Raw genomic sequence first — 20,858 nt, 5'->3', positions numbered from 1 at the left:
TAGTAGTACTATAAAATATGCCGTATTTTCTCTTTATTTTGCTCCATCTTTGCGACGCTATAACTCACGAACGACTTAAAAGAAACGACAATCAATCAAACACGTGTTAGCGCGTGAAATTAGCTTTCCAAAGAGGTAATAGCATGACCCGATGCGACGAATAAAACTAAAACTACGCCCTCTCAGCGCCAACTAGCGAAAATACCGCAAGACATTTTTGACAAATAATATTACTAGTAAGCTTTCGATTGAACAATTTTCAAAACTGTATGTGAAATACGTTTTGTGTTTCCTTTTCTAATGATATGTATGTCGTAAAATTGAAACCTGAAAAACACTGTWCAAATATTTGGAATTATTCACGCCACTTGCACATGCAACATTCATTTTAACTAAACGTGATACGTGTAATGGAGTAAGCTAGATTTTCAGATGCCAATCAATCTTACAATGCCTTAAACAAACCGTTTATTTCTAATATAAAAGACATTAAATATAGCCTCATTTAGTCCGGTTATATTCAAATTTTAGCTCATTTAAAATCCATAAGCCATTGCTCAATGCGCACAACTATGAAAAGGCAGATAAAATCACAACGCGAAAAGCTAACTTAAACTCATACATACCAAGTTATTAGGTGGGGGTTTGAATCGATTTTTATTAGCTTATCTTATCGAGAGCACGCCCTGAATACTGTGGCAATCATATTATAGTGCTCGTACTTATAATTATTTGTGTATGCCTCATTTGCCACCCCGTTTACTGCTGCTGCTTTGCCAACGTTATTAAAATTATTAATAAACACAAATAAAATGGAGCCAACACTTTTGCAAACCGATTGGCTTTCGACTCGCAAACTCTTCGGGTGGCTTGCGGTGAAGTCATACAGCTGCTGATCAGTCTGCTCCGTTTCGTTGTGAAAGTTGTGCAAAAATTAAGCAGAAGGGAAAATCAAAAGTGCCAGTAGTCTAGTATAATATTTGATAAACATTAATACTTTGTGTAAATAARATTTGCAAGTGCAAAGAAAGAGCTAAAAAAAATACTGTGCCAATTATTTTAAAACGGACGTGCGATAAATCACAAATGCATGTTTCTTAGCCATTCAAAGTTCGTCGAGTGGCTGGATTTGGATTTCGATTTTAGTTTCGGTTTCGATTGAATTTGCGTGCGCCAGCCCACTTAAGTGAGACAACTAATCACAAGATCAGAGTTTCCATATTTTTGCTGTCGAATGTTAACGTTCACGAGCTGTAAGCATCCTTTCATACACAAGTACGATTTTGCATATATGTAAATATATAATATACATTTGTAGTTACATACATACATACATATGTATGTACAATTATTAATTGGTATATAATGCCAGAAGCGCCATATTGGCAGACAATTATTGTATTCAAAATCTCAAACAAATGAGAAACTTTTGCTGTCAGCGCCAGCGCTGACCACAGCGATCTTCGTGGATCACAATGGTTGAACCTGTAAAATTTGGATTTTTAGAGTTTGCGCTTTTAACATTTATATACTATACCTACATACATACGTATGTATGTATATGAATATGTGAAAATAGTTYGCTGCGGTGAATGCTAAAACAAGGCATTTTCCATTGGCAAAGAAAAATCACAGATCGCAAATGTCAAATCGCAATTTGCGTGTGCATTCTCCTGTTTCATTGGTTTTTTTTTTTTTTTGTGTTTTGTTGAAAACTGCAATGTTTGGAGTTTTAATTGCTGATTGTGTTCCTAAGTCCCAAGTATGTATGTCCAATGACTTGAGTAATAATTGTAATCAATTATCTCAACCGCCCAATCGTCCAATCGCCACATTGGCTTTGGCTGGCTGCTAGTGTTTCGCTTCCTTTTTGTTTCCGTATTGATCATTGGCGCTCTCTTACTAATAACTTGCGCAGCATTTTCCCCTGTTGTTACTGATTTATCAATTTCGCTTGTTGTGGCCTTCGCCGTCGCCGTCGCCGTCGCCGTCGGAGTGGCCAACGTCGGCTATTACCGCTTTGACCATTTTCAAATTTTCATTCGCTTTTGAATAATTGTTTCCGTTTATTGTCGTCGCCTCACCAGCATTCAAGTAGCGCTGGTTTAGTCACTTTATACGCTTGTTGGAGTTGTATTTTTGCAAAAAATGGATTCATTAGCGACTACGAATTGCAGCGCGGACAGCAGCAAATACACGCTGCTACTAAAATGTAATATTCACATACACACACAAAAAGGCTGCGAGTTGCAATTAAATATCACAATTGCGCTGCTTTGTAATCCTGTGCAAGTGCATGCATGTGTGTGTGGTTTGGTGTCTGATTTGTGGTGTGGACAAGCAATGAAATACATATATACAACTATACATTTATATACATACATACATATGTATTGCATAGAAATATGTGCACGTCAACTGGTGTCTCTAAACAATACCCAGTCAGCCAAAGTAATCGTGCGAGTGGACTTACTTAAGAGTGGTATCTGCTTGCGAATGTCATCTTATTGTGTCCACGTGCAATCCATAAACTCCCAATGAGTGTGTGCGTGACTGTAGTTTGTTTATGTGTTTGCCCGCACTTGGCCCACAAAATATTCTAATTGGTGTTGTAGAATTCGTTTGCGCCCTATTTCCGGTGTGCCCTACTGCCATTAGAACTGAAAAAAGAAAACCAAATTAAGAGATTCAACATTAACGTTAAATATCGAATTGCTGACATATTTACATATCTACTTTCATACATACGCACGTATCCAATTGGATGTGCTTATTTGTACATACATACATATGCAACATACTAAGTGAACGTGAAGTCCAATTTACTGAGGCGTATTAGAATGGATACGAGAACCCAGAGCAATTGTCGTTTGTTTCGCAATGTGAACGCTTGCTTTACGGCTTTGTGTTTTGAAAATTAAATGTGAGTTACTTTTCGTGCTCTAATTATTTTGAATAAAACATGCTACTTCGATTATTTTACACTAATTATATGCATATACAAGTATATACAAATATACATATCGTCACCTAAAATGCAAAATAACATAAAATTACTTTTCATAAGTTTACAGACGAAGGTAAAACGATTTAATAGAAACCACTCAGACTGAAAAAAAATTTGTGTTTTGGTTATATGTATATTGGTTATATCTAACAACACAAGTTAAAAATTTTATGGTACACATGTCTTATATGATGTAGTGAAACGTAGGCAATAGAAAACTCGATTTACAGTTTTTTTTATGATACGTTGTTTTGCATTTTAGGTGATGACATATGTATACAGTGGTATAACATATGCAACAATGGTGAAAAATATGTTTTAATAAATACTTTGTTGCAAATCCATTTTTTTTTTTATCACTTCCCGCATATCTTCTCGGCATTGAAGCAATTAAATTATCAATGATTTTCATCAGAATCGATTGCCAAGCTTTTTTAAAGTCTACTAAAAAGTTTAACGCCATTTCTCCAACTATGCGCCTGTTAAACAGTTCTGAATAGGGTTGAGATCTGGTGACTGTGCTGATCATTCTATAACACTAAAGTTGCTTGGAAGAMCCGAAGCAATGTCATTTTCCGCTCAATGGCTCAATTCCCTTAGCAGAGAAGCAGCCCCACCCCATTAAGGGGTAAGTTTCAGAGGTACAAAAAAAAAAGGTATTTTTACGATTTTTTTTTAATACAAGCAATTACATATTTGAAAAATATAATATGTTATATCACAGGTATATATTCGAACAATATCTCCTGAAATTTCGATACAAAAATGTTGAAAATTCCGCCGTTGAGACCGCATTTCCCTGGGTGTCTCTCAAAAAAGTGCTCTCGCCGTGGACAGCATAACTAACATTGTGGAACATTTTTGGGATTATTGTCTGGGGGGTGAAAAATTCCAAGTCAGGGTGATGGTATGGTTCGTATGTGTCAGTTTTTTTTATGACCTTTTAAATTTTTTCCTTATCTGAATGTTTTTTCGCTTAGTTGGAACATTTTGACAAAAAAACAAAAAAAAAAACTGACATACGAACGCATATATATACATATCTTAATCTCGTTTTTGAAAGTAGGAAATAAAGAAAATATTAAAACTGTCCTTCTTTTCTTGGACTTTGAAGAAAACATCGCATTTTTGGTAAAATTTTCGGCATTTTTGGTCGGAAAAATAAGTTGTAATGAAACAAGAAAAAATCCTTCGTTCAATAACTAGATGGTATTATTTCAAAAACGTGTACACAATACGAACTAAATCGGTCGATAACTTTTCGAGAAATCGTGTCCACCGACATCAAATACACAGTTTCGAGAAAAACGCGTTTAAAAACAGGGCACTTAACGCAGCTAGCCTTGAGTGCACAAGTTCTCAAGGCTGTATCTCCGAAATTATTACTCAGATAAACTTTAAAATTTAGGACTATATTCTAGAGGTATTGTTGAATTTAATAAAGCAAACAAAAAAAAATCGATTTTTGGAAATTTTTAAACCCACCTAACCCCTTAACGGTTTTCTTGCAATAAGTTTAATAGCCTTCGCATTTAAGACATTCCATCACCGCCTATTAAGTTAAACTTTGACCCATCGCTGTACAGCACCTGCTAAGATGCTTCTTAGCTAATTTTAGACGCCTGGTTCTGTTTCTTACCGAAAGCATCGGTTTGTATGCGGGACGTCCATCTCCGAGAGAAGCTTTTTTTGTGGATAATTTCAAATATAAATACTAAAAATACTAAATTATTAAAATTAAAATTCAATTAAATTATTTTCGAGTTCAATCTTTTCCTAAAATAATGTATCAGTTGCTTATTTTATGGTCACCACTGTATACGCCATTTGTACATGCGTATGTACGTATATCTTGCGCTAAAATATATGTTTTTACTGCAAGCGGTAACAAATAAACAAAGAGTGAAAATGCAATGAAAATAGTATGCGAGTTGTTCGAATGTGTGCGTTCATTAGTTAACGATTTCGCACAACTTTGACTTGTGATGATTCGGTTCACTTTTCTTAGAAGAAGCATTCCAACAGACGATAAGATATTCGATACCGATGTGTGCTCCTCCGCTCTCAAGTAAATGAGTTGAGCTCGTACTCGTCGCTTCGATACTCATGTGTGCTCAGGCCTTTCTGTGTACATTTCTTATTTATAATACTCAATTGCTCTATCAGTTACTTCGTTTCACACGTTGATTCGTTGTGATAATATTTTATATGCATTTCGCTCTCATCGTGAAGTTACTTTTTACTATATTGCCGGCTCATTTGTCATGTGTGCTATTTTTTGTTTTTGATTTCAGAGTAAACTCTCGCATGAATCAATCAAACAGCTGGTACTTGAAGCAGAACATTTAGTACGTGATGTCGAAGCACTAAAGACGCCTAATAAACAGAAGCAAAAGCATTCCGTCATCAAATTGTCGTCAACAGTGAAGAAACGAGAGATCGCCATGCCGGGCCCAATCAAGCAACGTGTGCAAGTAAGTGGTATCGCAGTTTACATACATACATACATAAATCCTTTTTTCATTGAAATTTTTTTTTTAAATTTATTAAAAGGAATGGCTGGAGCATCAGCCAACTTCATCAACTACCACTCAGAGTCATAGAAATCCCAGCGACGAATTACAGAGTGGTGTTAAGTCCAAAGCGGGCGATGACTGTGAAGCATCGGGTGAAGCTTCGGAAACAGATTCGGTTCCTCATCCTGGTTCCGATACTTCAGAAGGTCTAACAGAATCAATAGCTACGTGTATGCAGACAAGCACAAATTCCTTCGGTGGCAACTCCACAGAATGCTTTGCAAGTTCTGTAGAGCCCATTGTCAGTTCAGCGACAGTACTCGGTTACGGCAGCAGCAACCAGAGCTTAAATGTAAAAATCGTGAAACGCTCACAGTCACGACGTAAGTCAGAACGACCATGGTCGGTATCATGCCTGTCGCAACTGACCACTGAAACMGTCCCAACAGAGACGATTGCACCGGTTGTGGGAAATGCACAAACTGGACTTGCCACCCACTCYATCAGCGAGTCAGCACTGGACTCTCTGTCTCCTGGCCGGCAACGTGTCTCTTCCTCATCAACGATAAATGTCAACCAAGTAAAAGCTAGCAATAGCAAGGGATCTTTGAAACGCCGTAAAACTCGTAAGAAGAAAATGTCAACCTCTGGAAATTTGGGCGTTGTCGCGACAAATACACACTCGGTGCTTAAGAAAAGCCCAGATTCTGGCTCAGAGGACACTGCCGAGGTGCCTCGACTCWCACAAACGCTGCTCATGAAGTCTTGTGAGTCCATGTCCACGCAACAAATACGCGAAATAACAAGCGCGCTCTTGTGTCTACAACGCGGCAATGGCACAAATCTCAATGAAGCTGCAACTGGTAGTAATAAAAATGCCGCACAATACAGCTTGGAAGAGTCCAAACAGCACGTTATACCACAATCACAAAAAGATATGGGCGAAGGAGTACCTTTGATGAAACCCAATTTTCGAGTGGGCTCTTACACCACAGCATATATGCGTAAYGAGAAGCGTTTGGGTTCGTTAGCCGCCTTAGCCACTTATATGAATGATGAAGAAGAAGAACAACAAGGAGGTTAGTACTAACGAAAACGCTGCGATTTTATTTTTGTTATGTTGCACTGCAATTTTTATAAGAAAAGTTTTATTTGCCCACACTTCTTACTCATGTCGTCAACTCTTTTTCACACTGCAATGTTTTTTTCGTGTTTAAAGCTGCCACACCAGTGCCGCAAAAACAGCGAGGTATCTACACAACCTGTAGACATTAGAAAAGTGTGTTTGTATATGATAACTCCAATTAATCAGTCACTTAGTTCCACATTTACATTTGACTTATATAAAGCGTAGATCCATRTCGTTGGATTTGCAATTGTCGGATGTGAAATGTGCAAATCAAATGGTTTCATGCATATACWAACGAATATACATATACTATCCAGMAAGCATCGTGATTTAAGKTCGATCTGTGGCTTATACTAAGTTAAAATGTTTCTAATTGACTCTCAATTAAGTTTTTAAAGTAGTTTTCAAGTCTATGTTGTCTTTACGAATGCTAAACCTTTGCAAATTTTTAACTTTGAAAACTTTTTCGAAATCTTTTGAGTAAAATGGCTAATGAATATTTTTCTGATCTTAATGACTTTGGTTTCTGGATACTTTTCAAACATGTTTAACTTATGCTATGCACTTTCGTTGTTAGTTAGAATACAAGTCATGAAAGGCTCAAATTAATTTTGGTTCTTCTATTGAATACAGAATACACCACTGGCACTGAAGATCACCATAGCAGTTTTTCAGAGACAGCCTGGGATAATTATCAAGAGAAATATAATTCCGAAAATTATTCCGAAGGCTTCGACTCGGATGCAGCCAGGAAACTTATGGAATTCGGAGATGACTACAGGTAAAAAAAAAAAAAATAAAGTAGTACAACAGACAAACTGTTATGAAAGTGAAATTTTTTAAAAAATCTACCGATTCGTACCATAATTTTCCCGCTGGGCCTAATAATATATAGTACATAGTTTGTTCGCTAATATGACAACCGACTAAAAATAAATTTTTCTCTCCCAGAAATTTCATCGATTCGCAGTCAGATTGCTGTTCGTCGCTGTCTGCTGCCAACAATTTGGATTCGTTGTCGCCACCACGTATGGACTCGTTGCAACAAGCAGACACGAAAGCGATCACGCAAGATACAATTGCTAACAGTGTGGACCACGCCAGACGTCGMCGTGCACTTGACTTGGAATACGAGCGAAGACGTAAAACATTAGAGGTTCGTCGCAAATCATGTCAAGGTAAGCTCAGCAACTCGGTTTAACAAATTTACAAAACTTAATCTTTGCATATACATGTGTTAAGATTCAACTGATGCACAAAATACGCGTACTCCCGCCATATCGACATCATCGTCAGTCAACGCAATTACTCCCAGGATCGGTTTTGAGAAAGCCAATCAGCAAAGAAAATCTGATTCAACTGGTCGAAAATTGGAATTTGGTATGAGTCAATCGGCGCAGTCGTTGCGTCGCACCTCCGAAAGCGACACATCAACTCGACGTCGCAAAATTGACGATCGACGTCGCTCATCGCGCAACCTTGATAAAAGTATCAAAGTCATACCGGCCACWTCTTCGTCCAGCTGCGATGACTCCGACGATGAAAAGGAGATGCGTAATTTACTACAGCAAAGCAGAAATCGTTTGGAAGACACGGAAGCCTTAAAGATACGCTGTCACCTACTGCGTCCAGAAGATTATGTAAGTTGGAATATCCACCTATTTAATAATGGTATCGTGATGAGYTATWGGTGAAACAAAACCAYTTTTCTTGGCAATTTCAGACGGAGATTATTAGCACTTGTCGYGACAACATACGGTGTCTGGAAGCCGTACTACGTGGTCCGCCTGGCACAGTACTGTCTGCACAGTGTGCCGGCCAGACAAAAGGTGAGTTGGCTCTTTGTATTCACCTCGATTGCAAGTGTGCGCCCATTACCCGTTTCGTAGCGCGAACAATAGACTTTTTGTTGGACGTTAGTAATATGTTGATGTACTTTACTCTATACCGTTTTCTTGTAAACACACTAAAGAGCTTGTACTCGATGGTGAACTGCAGCATACCATTCTTCAAAAGATTCTTCTAAATAATGCAAAGCAGAAAGGATATCAAACAACTGAAGCTTTAAAATGTGTGAATACTTTGTGACCTTTTGTTTTTAAAACTTCATAAATGTATCATTTTACATTCCCATACTTTTATAAGTATATATATACACACAATTATGCACATACAAGCATACCTAACTATAAGTTTGAATAAGCGGTATTTTTGCAATATTCCGGAATAATTGAAATTTTGAGAAAGAGCTAACATAGTTTTACAAAAACAAGTGTATTCYTATGCATTTGACAAGCATATTACGAATTTATTATTTTCTCTATMATTTTATTTGATTTTTTTACCAATAAAGATTGCCTATGTATTTCTTAAACTTATAAATACACGCGTTTGATTTTTCGTAGTTTTGCCATTTTATCGTTTTGCTTTTTTGTACGCGTTAATTTAATACACTTAGTAAACGTAGTGCTTGTTTCATTCTTCATGTGTTTTGTCAAATGTTCAACTTGTGCATTAGCACATTTTCCACTTAATATCTCACTGTCATCGCTATTCTCRTTACTAAATTACATTACTAAAACTAACTAAAGAACTTAAGAGTACAGGTAAAGGGCTSACACTTGTAATTTAATTTTTGTTGAATTAAAAATATTATTTAGTTAATTAAAACGTAATTTTTTTGATACTAACACTCTTTAATATTTTAACGGTATGTGTACAATTTGTGCTTTACATGATATCATATTTTACATCGTTAAGATTACGTATGTTTGTACATATGCACATGTAAATAGTGTATGGTGCATAATTAAAAGAGCATTGTGCGGCCTTCGCGGTTCAGTGTTAAACTATTTACTTATAGCGCTGCCCTTTGCAGACACACTGTCGACTGTTTTTTAATCAGGGAAAGCTTGCCATGAAATTTATGACCATTTGGTGTTGGTTTAAACAGTAAGCTCTACCATTTGTCAAATAAACTCAAAGCGCACCTAACAAATGGTAAGGGAAGGTCGTTCAAGTATCTCAACTTTGCAGAGATAGTTATGTTCTGTACCAATTGTGTACATCAATTATAATTGCCCAAATACTATCATTTATATATTTATTTGAAAATATTTTGCTTATATATTGCTAGAATTATTCTGTYCCACACATTCATATTATTATAAAGGGTGGTCTATTTCGAAATTCACTAACTTTTTTTAAAGAAAAAACACAGCAACCTAATATTTAATGGGGAATGTTTATTATTATTCAAAAGAACATTMTTTGTCATTTAGTTTTTGAAGATTAACTCTTTCAGCGGTTGCATCTCAAACGGTCCATCCATTGAGTACAATTTTCAATGACTCGTTCGAGCATTTTGACTGGTAAYTGCCGAATGACACGCGTGATTTTTGCTTCAAGACCTGAATTAAAGCAGGATTGTCTGCATAAACTTTATACTTTACATATTCCCACAGGATAAAGTCATAAAGTGATGGTGGGATTTTGGTGGCCAATCGATCGGCCCAAAACGTGACATTTTCTGCTAATTGAAGTCTTTTCTCAATAAATCCATTGATTGATGCGATGGTTGGAAAGTGGTGCCGTCTTGTGGAAATTAAATGTTGTTGAGATCACAAGCCACAATTTCAGCCATCAAACCGATAACGGTCACCATTGACGGTTACGTTCTCACCGACATCATGTTTAAAGGGTGATTCCACCGACCCACAAACCACACCAAACCGTTGTTTTTTCTGGATGAAATGACAGCTCTTGAATCTCTTYAGGTTGCTCTTCATCCCAAATGCGGCAATTTCGCCTGTTTAAAAACTCATTCAGCCAGAAAATTTGGCTTGAAAACCTCGGATCTTCTTGGAACCTTTCAAKAGCCCWTAGAACGAAGCGATATCGCTTGACAAGGTCGAGCGGCTTAAGTTTTTCAATTTAAGATCTCGACGTAAAATTCTCAGCTATATTTTCTCCACTGAGTGCTGGACGTGATCTATTCGGTCGAATATATATCCAATAATGAATGCTGGGTCTCAAGATAGGTGGTGGTGTTGCGAATAGTACGCTCAGTAAACCATAAGTTAAGCGAAGCACGCGAAACACATTCTTTACCAAACGATAATTTCCGTAATAAAGAGGAGTGATTTGTAAACATTGTTCAGCCGTCAGTCTTCCCATGATAAAATTTCCAAACAATAYTGAACAATAACGCTATAACAGCTTGACACCACTGACGCGTGATCTGTACAAAAATGCTATTGAAAAAAGTACCTCTACTGGAATCACCTGTTATTATTGTTAGAGGATATGTAGGTATTTGTTAAAAGTTCAGTATGCAAGTGTGCTAACTAAATTAATAAAATAAACCTTTCATATATAAAATTAATCAAACATATAACGAAAATAGGGTATAATTTGTTTTTAAACCTACTTGATGTGGTAGTAGTCGCGCTTCTTTTTCGAAACATTTTTTTACGCAGCGCTTTTTGGCTAAATGAATTTTCATTTACATATGTACATWYATACATACATACTTWTGSACCTTTGTTTACGTTCCACCCCAATACCTTAACGCTCGYCCAAGCATGCCGCAAGTAYGGGTAGTYGGTTTASTTTATATACATACATATGTATGAAAGTACGCGCGTCTATGCCGAATTACTCAGAGAGCAAAGAAAAACATGACGAGTGCGAAATATAAAGCATCAAGAGAAATAATCTCTATGGAAGTATGTTTCTTGACCACAGCATAGGAAAAGCTTGAGAGAAAACTTCATGCTCTAATATAAGAGCGAATTTATCGCTCGCTATTGCTCTCATGCTATTTCTCTACAGCGTTTTTAGCTTTACGCTGTTAAATAAACTTGCGTGAAAATGTTAAATACCATATATCTGTGCTCTCTGTTTACGCTCTAAGCTTATGTTGTGTGTTGTGTGTTGTTTAGTTCAAGGCCAGTTGTTATTCATRTAGTAAATATGTGGTAGAGTAGTACGGTTTATGCGCTGCCCTTTACCACATTTGCCGTAACTTCTTTCCAACTTTTTGTTTTATGTTAATTTCACATTTTATCTTCAATCGGTTGGAGTTAAGTGGGTTTCTTTGCTCCATGGGAATGTCAAATAGCTTGTTCTTTTATGTTTTTCCACTTCAGCGCTACTGTTTACATTTCTCAACATGTTTGGGAACAACTGCTACACAACAGCTGTGGTGAGTGAGTAACGGAATTCGTTGAGAACTGTGTACCATATAGAAACACTGGGGGTTATGCGCCACAATTCCGTCAGTGTGTGCTCCTCGCGAAAGCAAAGTGGTTGAGTGTCGTGTCTCGCAACCATCGTATTAAACGGTTTATTTGGACAGTAGCAGAAATGTTGATAAATTAGGTCATTAAGCGGTTAACTTTTTTCCTTGGCCAAAGTGCAGAATCTCAGTTTACAGCAATAAAATATCTGTGATATAGTTCCGTACCTGAAGCAAAGCCAAATTAAATTATTATAAGATTTAGAAAATATCGTCGTGACATCAGCGATGTATTGTTAGTATACAATTTAACGGCGCATAATCGTTGAGAGGGGTGATTCTCAGCGTTTTATTTGAACTGCTAAAGGAAACTACGAAAGGGCGACGTCAAACGCCATAAAAAATTCTTCATACTCATATGTTCATATGTATTTGTGTACAATTTCCCAACCAAAGATAACTACCGTAATATCARTAGTAAACAATTGCTCACCATGTGCTGAAATTAATAGATGAACCGATCAATTCTAAGCAYACAAAGTTCTTACCAAATATTTTTGCTCGGCTGATAAGCAACTTCAAAAAACGCTTGAAAGACGAAGAGACCACCATTAAGTCGTTTACTTACGAATCCACTTGAAAAATTATTAAATGTAKGCAGACAGCTGGACCATATTCAAGTGCGAATGCCTCAATTTCGCCGCAACAAAGTCTAACACCCCTTTTTGAACACGAATCTAATATTAATAAGCTTGCTCAATTCAAACGCAACCCAATAAAAGTTTGTACATCCATATGTATGTATGTACATATGTATATAGTGGCAGTAATCAGCATAAACGCTTTTAAGTATAGAGTTTTGTGTAAATACATATCTACTGTCTCTTATACACATCTTGGCAGTAATCAGCATAAACGCTTTTAAGTATAGAGTTTTGTGTAAATACATATCTACATCGTATGTATATATAGTATACTGAAGGTCATTGAAAATGAAAGTCAGCGTCGCAGTACAAACAGACATTTCCGAAATGCTCTCAGCGAGTTCATCGTCATCGGTATCACGATCCTCTTCAGAACAAGGTACAACTTATTCTACTATTTATCGTCAAATATAAACAAAWGAACACATTAATATAAATTCGTATAGTAATAACTGCATATAAAGGGTGTGCCAAAATAAACGCGCGATTAGAATTAAATAAAAAACAAAGTTTTTAGTCTTTCGTTTGTAATTTTGTAGTAAATCATAAAGTACATAAGATATTTGCCTGGAGCTTTCACGACTTTCCATACAAATACGCACTGGTTTGTCGGCGTTTTCCATGACTATTCGGCATAAATTTGGCTGAATATCATTGATACAAAGCGAATTATATCTACTTCTTGTATAAATGATTATAAGCTTGTTGACCTGTGATTTTAAATAAACTCATGAAAAAAAATCCTGTGATTCTAAATAAATTCATAAAAAGGAGAGAACAGAAGAAGTTGAACAAATTATGCTCCAATTATGCCTCCAGCTCAAAATCCRCACTAAACAGTGARCCAAGCGTTCATTATYTTTGAAATATTGTTCAATAATGAAGACMCGTTTTTCTTTCCTACCGAAATTGCGGCAAATTTAAATCGTGTGTTAATTTTGGAACACCCTCTACGCATAAGTGTCAATCAGCATGGAAGAAAATCCCAACATGTGCCCGCACTGTCTGTTAGAAGCTGTGTTGCATCTTCTAAATTGTTTGCAATAGTTATCAATTGTTTCTAATTTGTGACCCATTTTGATCTGAAGAGCCTAAAACAATCTCAAAACAATTAATGCCATATACGAATTTAAGTTCCATTAAGAGCGTTTGGTATCAAAAGCGTGCGTACTCGTACATAAATAGATATGCATATATATGTACATATTTATTTGTTGGCCTTATCTCTTGATACACACATAAACCGGTCTTTACTTGAGCCATGGCAACAAAAAAAATAAATCACAGTTCATGTTGTTCTGTTGCCCACTATAAGAAATGTATGTTCAGCTAAATACATCTATGTTGGCATAATTAAATATCTATAAGAAATGTATGTTCAGCTAAATACATCTATGTTGGCATAATTAAATGCTAACACTGTCGCTCATAGGTGAAAATGCGGTTTCAGTCTCGAAAGCGCCCTTTTTTGATCAACATTTTTCTAGTCGTCGTGGCACTCACTCATACTTTGCACCGGCGCTACAACTGGAATTTGTAAAATTGTAACTGTATTTCATATCATTTGCGGGGTACTTCCGTCGTAGCCTAAAAGTGGTCAGCAGCACCTTCATATGAATGAAATATGGAATCTGGGCCGCGGTCACGTTTGCTTACTACGTGTGCACATGCACATACTTATACGGGTTAGTAGCTGCACGACAGATACTAAGTTAAACTAATTACATACATACATATGTACATATATGCATATGGATATAAAAGCTTACTATCAATATTCATATATACTGAAAGTGCATTGACTTGTGATAAACAAAACACACACGTCGCATTTCCAGCAAGTTTTCTGTTCGACTTTTTTCATAGCTATCATTGTACAATATGCAAGCGTGCGGACCGGATAATTGCTGCTCACATCCCATTTTATTTAGCGAAGCTCAGAACAGTTGTTTTTATGAAATTTCATCAGCAACAATGCGATGTTTAAAAATATGTGCTGATGTCAAAACAGCCAAATAATATTTGTCATTGCTTAAGCTTATTGCTTATTAGTCATATTTCGTTTGAATCAGTTGAAGTCCAATAAATCAATTAATTTAAAATGAATATGTGTGTGTTTCTCTAATTTACGGTAGCAAATGGATTTGACCATAACACCATTTTTTGCAACCATTCGGAAACGATTAGTGTGTATAATAAATCAATTGGTTCCGCTCCTGTGTACCAAACAATATTATTTTTTCACATCTTTTTGTTTTTTTTACCATAAAACAGGCAAACTTATTTTAGGTCGCAACTAGAATTTTCTATAACAAACCCACACATACATATGTGAGCGAATATGAGGGTTTGAMTAATAGCCAACACCAAAAATACCAACACAACCTATGCGTACATATATGGGCAAGTTGGCAGCCTTACTCCACCACTTCTACTTATGATTTCATGCACCAGCACCAGCACCAGCACCAGGTAACTGCGCTCAAATGCATGTAAGCATCGAACTTGAATTGTGGCTGTGGCCTTGTGTTGTGCACAGAAAACTCTCATAGTGGTGTATTTAATCATGCAAATCGCCGGTTTGGCTTGTCGAGTTCTGACTCATTACTTGCTCCAGCGCACCGAACTTGATTGCATTTTCGTTGCTTGCTTTGTGTTTTGGCTGCCTTTCAGCAGCAACCTACTCAATGTAAGTGCATCTGAAGCACGGACGAGCAGTACGCTGGCGAGCTTCACAAGGTGCGGTCGCTTARACGAGATTAATTTCGCGCTCGATAGTCATACGTGGTTGTGAATTGTGTGTGTTTTTTTACCGAGATTGTTTGTTAAACAGCTTTTACCGGTACAATTTCCAATTGCAGTTTCTGTCTGTGAATACATATATGCGCTGTGCTTTTTTTTATACGAACAGTTTCGTCATTATCCTTCGCATGTTAATKTTATAGCGRCATAAAACAATCCTRAWGTAATTTCGAGGCATGGTAYCAAGTTGACAGTCCTTGGTCGGATAAAAATGCGGGTCCGTTCCGGTTACTTAGACCCGATTGTCGTGGGAACATTGGGTGATTGTGAATATTGTGATAATAAAAAAAACTTCAAATAGTGCCAAGAACCACAAAAACTAATTGCAAAATAATTTTATAAAACCATGAATGCTCGCCTCATTAAACGTTTGTGTCAACGAAAAACCCAAACATCGTTGATAAGCAGTATGATATTAGAAATTTCCACAAAATCGTCTAAATTGCATTCCTTTCGTGTTCTAAATAAATATGTACGTAATTGCATACAATAATATTTAAGTTGATTGCCGGTTTGAAAATGCACCGTCATATTTTCAATTGTAGCACTTTAGTCAGTAGCAAACGGGGCACGATCAGGTGGTTAGCGTAATTCGTGCGTAAACGTTCCGTTTGAGGGAACCGTTGAACTTAATTAACTCGGCGTTGGTTCGTTGATTTTGTAGTTACTTACCTACTCACATCCGATCCGTTTCATTCACCCGGCTACAATGCACTTTAATTTCAGATTTATTAGCGGCTTGGGAGGATCTGCTGAACTGGAGTGAAAATGCTGCTTCTGCTCGTAAAATGCAGGAAGAGATGATCATACTTAAGCACTCGCTTAGCAAATTGGGTGATAGTGGCACATTTGAGCTACTAGATACAGAGCCACAAATACAAGTCGCCATTGAGGCTTTAAAGGTAAGCATATAAGTTATTCAGTTGCCGTATAACTTGCTTGACTTATCGTTTAACTGTCTTGTAGAATGAGAAAACGGAACTGCAAAATTACCGCACAAATATGCTACGGCTTAACGCCAGTGTGCACAGTTGGTTAACACGCCAAGAGAGACGCTTGCAGAATGCCATAGCAGCGGAGCAATTGAAAGATGCTGGAAAAGTTGATGTTGAATCGCTGGGTAGCCACGCTATGCCCAGTGTCACCGAAGGAGAGGTTGCAATGTGTTCAACAACCGTAACCCTAACCCAAGGGGAAACGGATACTGTGACTACAAATATAYATGACGCTACAAAGAAGCTGTCCGCTTCGATTGGCACCAGCACTGTTGGTAGCAATGCAAAAGTTTTGGACATACAAACATTAATAAACTCGGAAAACGAATTCCATAAACATTTGAAAAACGAAGTGAGTGGAATGTACAGTGCGTGGGATGATGCTGACGCAAGGTAATAAAATGTCACGGTTGGTTTTTCAGTCAACATAAAAAATTTCACGTTTCTCATTCCACAGAATAAACACACAATTGGAGACACTTACAAACTCGTTGCTGGCTTGGCGCCAGTTGGAAAGTGGTCTGTACGAATTTCAGCAAGCGCTCGGCCATGATCGTGGCACACTGAAAGGATTGGAGGGCGCTCTAGATAAAGGTCAAACAACACCAGTGGAGCTCGCACAGAATGTGAAAGTCGTTGCTAAATTACTTTCGGAGCGTGTAAATGTTAGCGAAGAACAGGTAAGTACATGCAGTTATTACGCTRTGCTYTTCAAAGTTAGTCATATTGGAATTCATCTTTTTCATACACAGCTCACTGCAGTGCGCGAACATTTGGATCCTAACCACATATTGCATATTGCAAAATTCACTGCTTCAAATGGTTCRCTTTCGGATTCCGGCATTTCGGACGGTGGCGCTACTTCGGATGGCGGCTTGTCTGAGCGCGAACGCCGACTCGGCGTATTACGACGCTTAGTAAAACAACTTGAACTGGCGTTAGCACCTGGCAGTGATGCAATGAAATCGATTGCAGTGCGTATGGAATCAGCTGAAGCGGAACTCAAGAATTTGCAAAATACTTGCCGTGATTTGATTGTGCGCACAGCTGCCTCACACCAAAATAAGAAAATGCAACAGCAATTGCAGAAAACCGAAGCACAACAACTACTCGTACCTGTAACTGAAATTGGCGTCAAAGGMACTGAGAGCCCTAAATCTAATGGCAAYGCCTTTAGCAAAAGAGGAAGTCCAAGTCATGACCAGAATAGCGCCGCTACACCAAGTAAAGCAGCATCAACAAGAAATGGTCGACAGAAAAAGCAGAACAAAAAAACTRCAGGGTCAGATAACAATTTGGATAACAACAATGACAGCAACACCAACAGCGCTTCGGATGCCACCGAAGTTCGTAGATATTTGTCTGCCGCTGCTCCGGACTCTGGTGACCCCGCTGATGATCCGGATTTGGAATTTGATTTGGACACAGCAGACAAAAAGAATGATAAGCTACCACATAATAGTTGGGCTTGGCGCATTGCAAAAGCAGCTGTGCCCATGCAACTGGCGCTAATAACCTTCCTATGCGCCGCTTGTCTAATGCAGCCCAACTGTTGTGACAACCTCAACAATTTATCAATGAGTTTTACGCCTCAATTGCGCTACATACGTGGTCCTCCACCGATTTGAAATACTTGCTATCGGTTGCTCCTTAGGCTAGGGTAGAAACTAACGTGGCGAGTCACAATATGACCCTCCTGCTGCTCAAGTTGACAGCTTACCGTTTAAGAAGGTATCCGATGCACTCGAAATTGGTTCATTTTGTTGGGAAATTACAATCCCAATCAAACTTCCAATTGCAATACAATTTTTTTATTGTTTAGTTAAAATCGATACCTAATAAGATGCAAAGTGAAATAATTGGGATGAAGAGGGGATGGTAGAACACTTAATTTAGAGGTGAAGGCAATTAAATTATTTAGATTTTAAAAGTAATTTAAAGGAGAAGGTGAAACTGCAAAAAGCGTTTTGGAAAACAAATAGCTTATGAATATGAAAATCAGCTATTACTAGAATGGATCCTGTATTGGTGTCGTAAATTCCGTCATTATTCTGAATGTTGAAAGCATTGGAATGATTACATTGTACGCAATTCGTCAATTTAGCCGCATCACAATGTTGTGAGCATAAAACACTACAGCATATTCCAAAGGAGTAAAGTTGTTCTAAATTGCGCTAAGATTACGAAAGGTTATGATGAATCACAATTTAGCCGATAGCTAAATGTCTATTGAGTTAGTTGAGCAATAATTATTATGAAATTTGCAGAAATTGTTGGGTGAATAATATACAGCTACTTTTTTGTTTCGAAAACACTAAAGTGCCTGATTACATATGGGGCCGCAAATGGCTCAGTGACTTATATTTAAAAATGTTCCTTATGAAATTACTTATCAAACTAAAAGAGCTGGCAGGTAAATTAATTTCAGACTATATTAAATGAAAACCAACACATATACACAAATATCATGAATTACAAATTGATGACTGACATTTTACTTTGGATGCCCAATACCCTCAAATTTGAGCTATTTTGCAGTAAACGCTTGAATTCCTTCTCTATTATATTAATAGGTGCAACAGCTGAAGCTCGTTTTCGGTGCACTTCATACTATGCAAAACAACTAGTTAGGTGTGAATATTGACAACTCTTATTTAAAAATGAGTTAATCTAATAAGTATCCTACATTAGTTGGTATATTTGATTCTAAAAGAAACATTTCATTTATCTATTMTACTTATTCTTATATTTAGCTTACACTAATTGCTGAGAATTATGCTGCAAAACAAAACTAACAATCATTTAAATATTTCTATTACTTGAGAATTCTAATATACATAATTACATATATACATTTATAAACATATTTCTATGGGCAATTACAAAAAAAAATATATATATATCTATACATATATATATGTATATATAAACAGAAAATATTAATTAAAAACATATTGAATTGTGGACGTCGTTTCCAACNCTAATATATATAATAAAAACGTATATTTTACACGGAAGACAAAAAATTGATGGACTTATTTATTTTACATTTGTATGAGTATATGGATATAGTCATGGGCAGAGGAATGGCACACTTCCTAAATCAAGTTAAAGTTAAAAAAAAAAAATTGTGGAAATTTGCGTCGTATTCCGATTGACAAAATTATGAATTGTTCGAGGAAAATAACTTCATGACGTTAAACAACGGAAAATMCTGATAACGCCATCATGAGAAAAATCCAGGCTGATCCTATCAAATCTTCCCGATATATGGCTGAAAAAAATTATTCGGGTTTATCGTTTCTAGTAAACTTGTACGAAGGTATCTCATTAATGTTCCAATTTTCATAAGCAGTTACCTAAATTCGTGAAACGGCTCGAGCTTACAGTCTGTGATTGTTGGTGCTTTCAATTCTACAACTTCTTCCACATGCAGAAAGTAGGTAAAGGTGTTGACTGTTTCTCTGGTAGGCGTCAAGTAGACGTTATCCTACAAATTGGTACATAAGATGGAGGACCTTAGGAAAGTCCTTGGAACAATACATCTGGAGGAGAAACACAAAACCCACTTTGCGTCAAGTAAAATATTAGAGTACTGAATTGTGTTGTGAATGGTTTTCGTAGGAAGGTTGAAGCTATAAAGGGAAAAGATAAGTACATTTTGCAAGTATTTTGCTTGTTTGAACTCATAGTGTCAGTACTAAGACTTACCGATCTAAATGGGAATAGAATTCCGAAATAACAGCCCTTGGCCGAATAAGCCCGGCTCAATTCCAGTGCGTAGAAAAGGTAAGCGGCTGTTGTGAGAATGTCATAGCGACAATGTAAGTTTCTCTCTTTCGTTAAATCTTTGATTTAAAAACGACTCAGAAAACGGCATTTCATACTCGCAACGTCTTATTACACTTCGCACTCGCAACGTTCTATAATAAATGGAGAAATTACTTGTAAAATTAAAAATAAACTATTCTCCGTTACTACTGCTTAGCAGCGACACCTACTTTTCACTTGACGATAGTATTAACGCATGCATTTGAAAAGCAGATAGCGCTCTTAAGAAATTGTAGCATATGTGAATAAAATAATGCTTTTGTATTAAACAATTTCAATTCAATTTTAAGACAAGCTGGTTAAATTTAAGAAGCCGCTTTTAAGTGCAAGTAAACACCGGATTAAGAATAAAAGCCAAGAGCCGCGCTTACTGTTTAGCCTATAAAATAACAACTGACGTTTATGGAGATTTGCCATAAGGTTCTCCGTGACGGTGATAATCGATCCGGCAAGTGAATGATCGCGGGCGGGACGTTAGACAACTTTGACGTGGCAACGGCAGAGATGGAAGTTGGTCCTGGGTCTACGACCACGAAACTGCGTAGAAACTCCTATGGATTACAACGTCAAATGGATTTGCTTTTTATCTTGTTTTAAAATCCGTATTAATTTCTGAAATGTTAAAAGTACTAGAG

The 20,858-nt window shown here is 37.0% G+C and overlaps 1 protein-coding gene and 1 long non-coding RNA gene across 6 annotated transcripts; one reads left to right on the top strand and one right to left on the bottom strand.

Moving 5' to 3' along the window:
* The first annotated feature begins 929 nt into the window (after window positions 1–929).
* Window positions 930–18,704, top strand: LOC108976038. Of its 5 annotated transcripts, none has more exons than XM_018944935.1 (11): window positions 930–1,253; window positions 5,302–5,481; window positions 5,561–6,602; window positions 7,286–7,433; window positions 7,604–7,830; window positions 7,895–8,292; window positions 8,376–8,481; window positions 16,124–16,299; window positions 16,364–16,785; window positions 16,850–17,072; window positions 17,145–18,704. In XM_018944935.1, exons 2-11 carry the CDS (start codon window positions 5,452–5,454, stop codon window positions 18,018–18,020), a joined length of 3,648 nt encoding a protein of 1,215 aa, XP_018800480.1. In that variant the 5' UTR covers window positions 930–1,253; window positions 5,302–5,451; the 3' UTR covers window positions 18,021–18,704. The 5 variants fall into 5 exon arrangements, with proteins under 5 accessions (XP_018800480.1, XP_018800479.1, XP_018800481.1 ...); XM_018944934.1 differs by having other exon boundaries at window positions 930–1,275; XM_018944936.1 differs by lacking the exons at window positions 930–1,253; window positions 5,302–5,481; window positions 5,561–6,602; ... (2 more) ...; window positions 7,895–8,292; window positions 8,376–8,481 and adding an exon at window positions 12,811–12,974.
* A 679-nt stretch (window positions 18,705–19,383) lies between these two features.
* Window positions 19,384–20,318, bottom strand: LOC108976037. The gene is made up of 3 exons (XR_001993918.1): window positions 20,104–20,318; window positions 19,752–20,027; window positions 19,384–19,666 (listed from the first exon to the last, which is right to left on the bottom strand). It is a non-coding gene; the product is annotated as an uncharacterized LOC108976037 (long non-coding RNA).
* Window positions 20,319–20,858: the final 540 nt, after the last annotated feature.

The sequence above is a fragment of the Bactrocera latifrons genome, unplaced genomic scaffold (genome assembly GCF_001853355.1).
Source record: "Bactrocera latifrons isolate USDA-ARS-PBARC rearing strain unplaced genomic scaffold, ASM185335v1 scaffold_716, whole genome shotgun sequence".
NCBI lineage: Eukaryota > Metazoa > Arthropoda > Insecta > Diptera > Tephritidae > Bactrocera > Bactrocera latifrons.
This window is presented reverse-complemented; position numbering and strand designations above follow the sequence as displayed.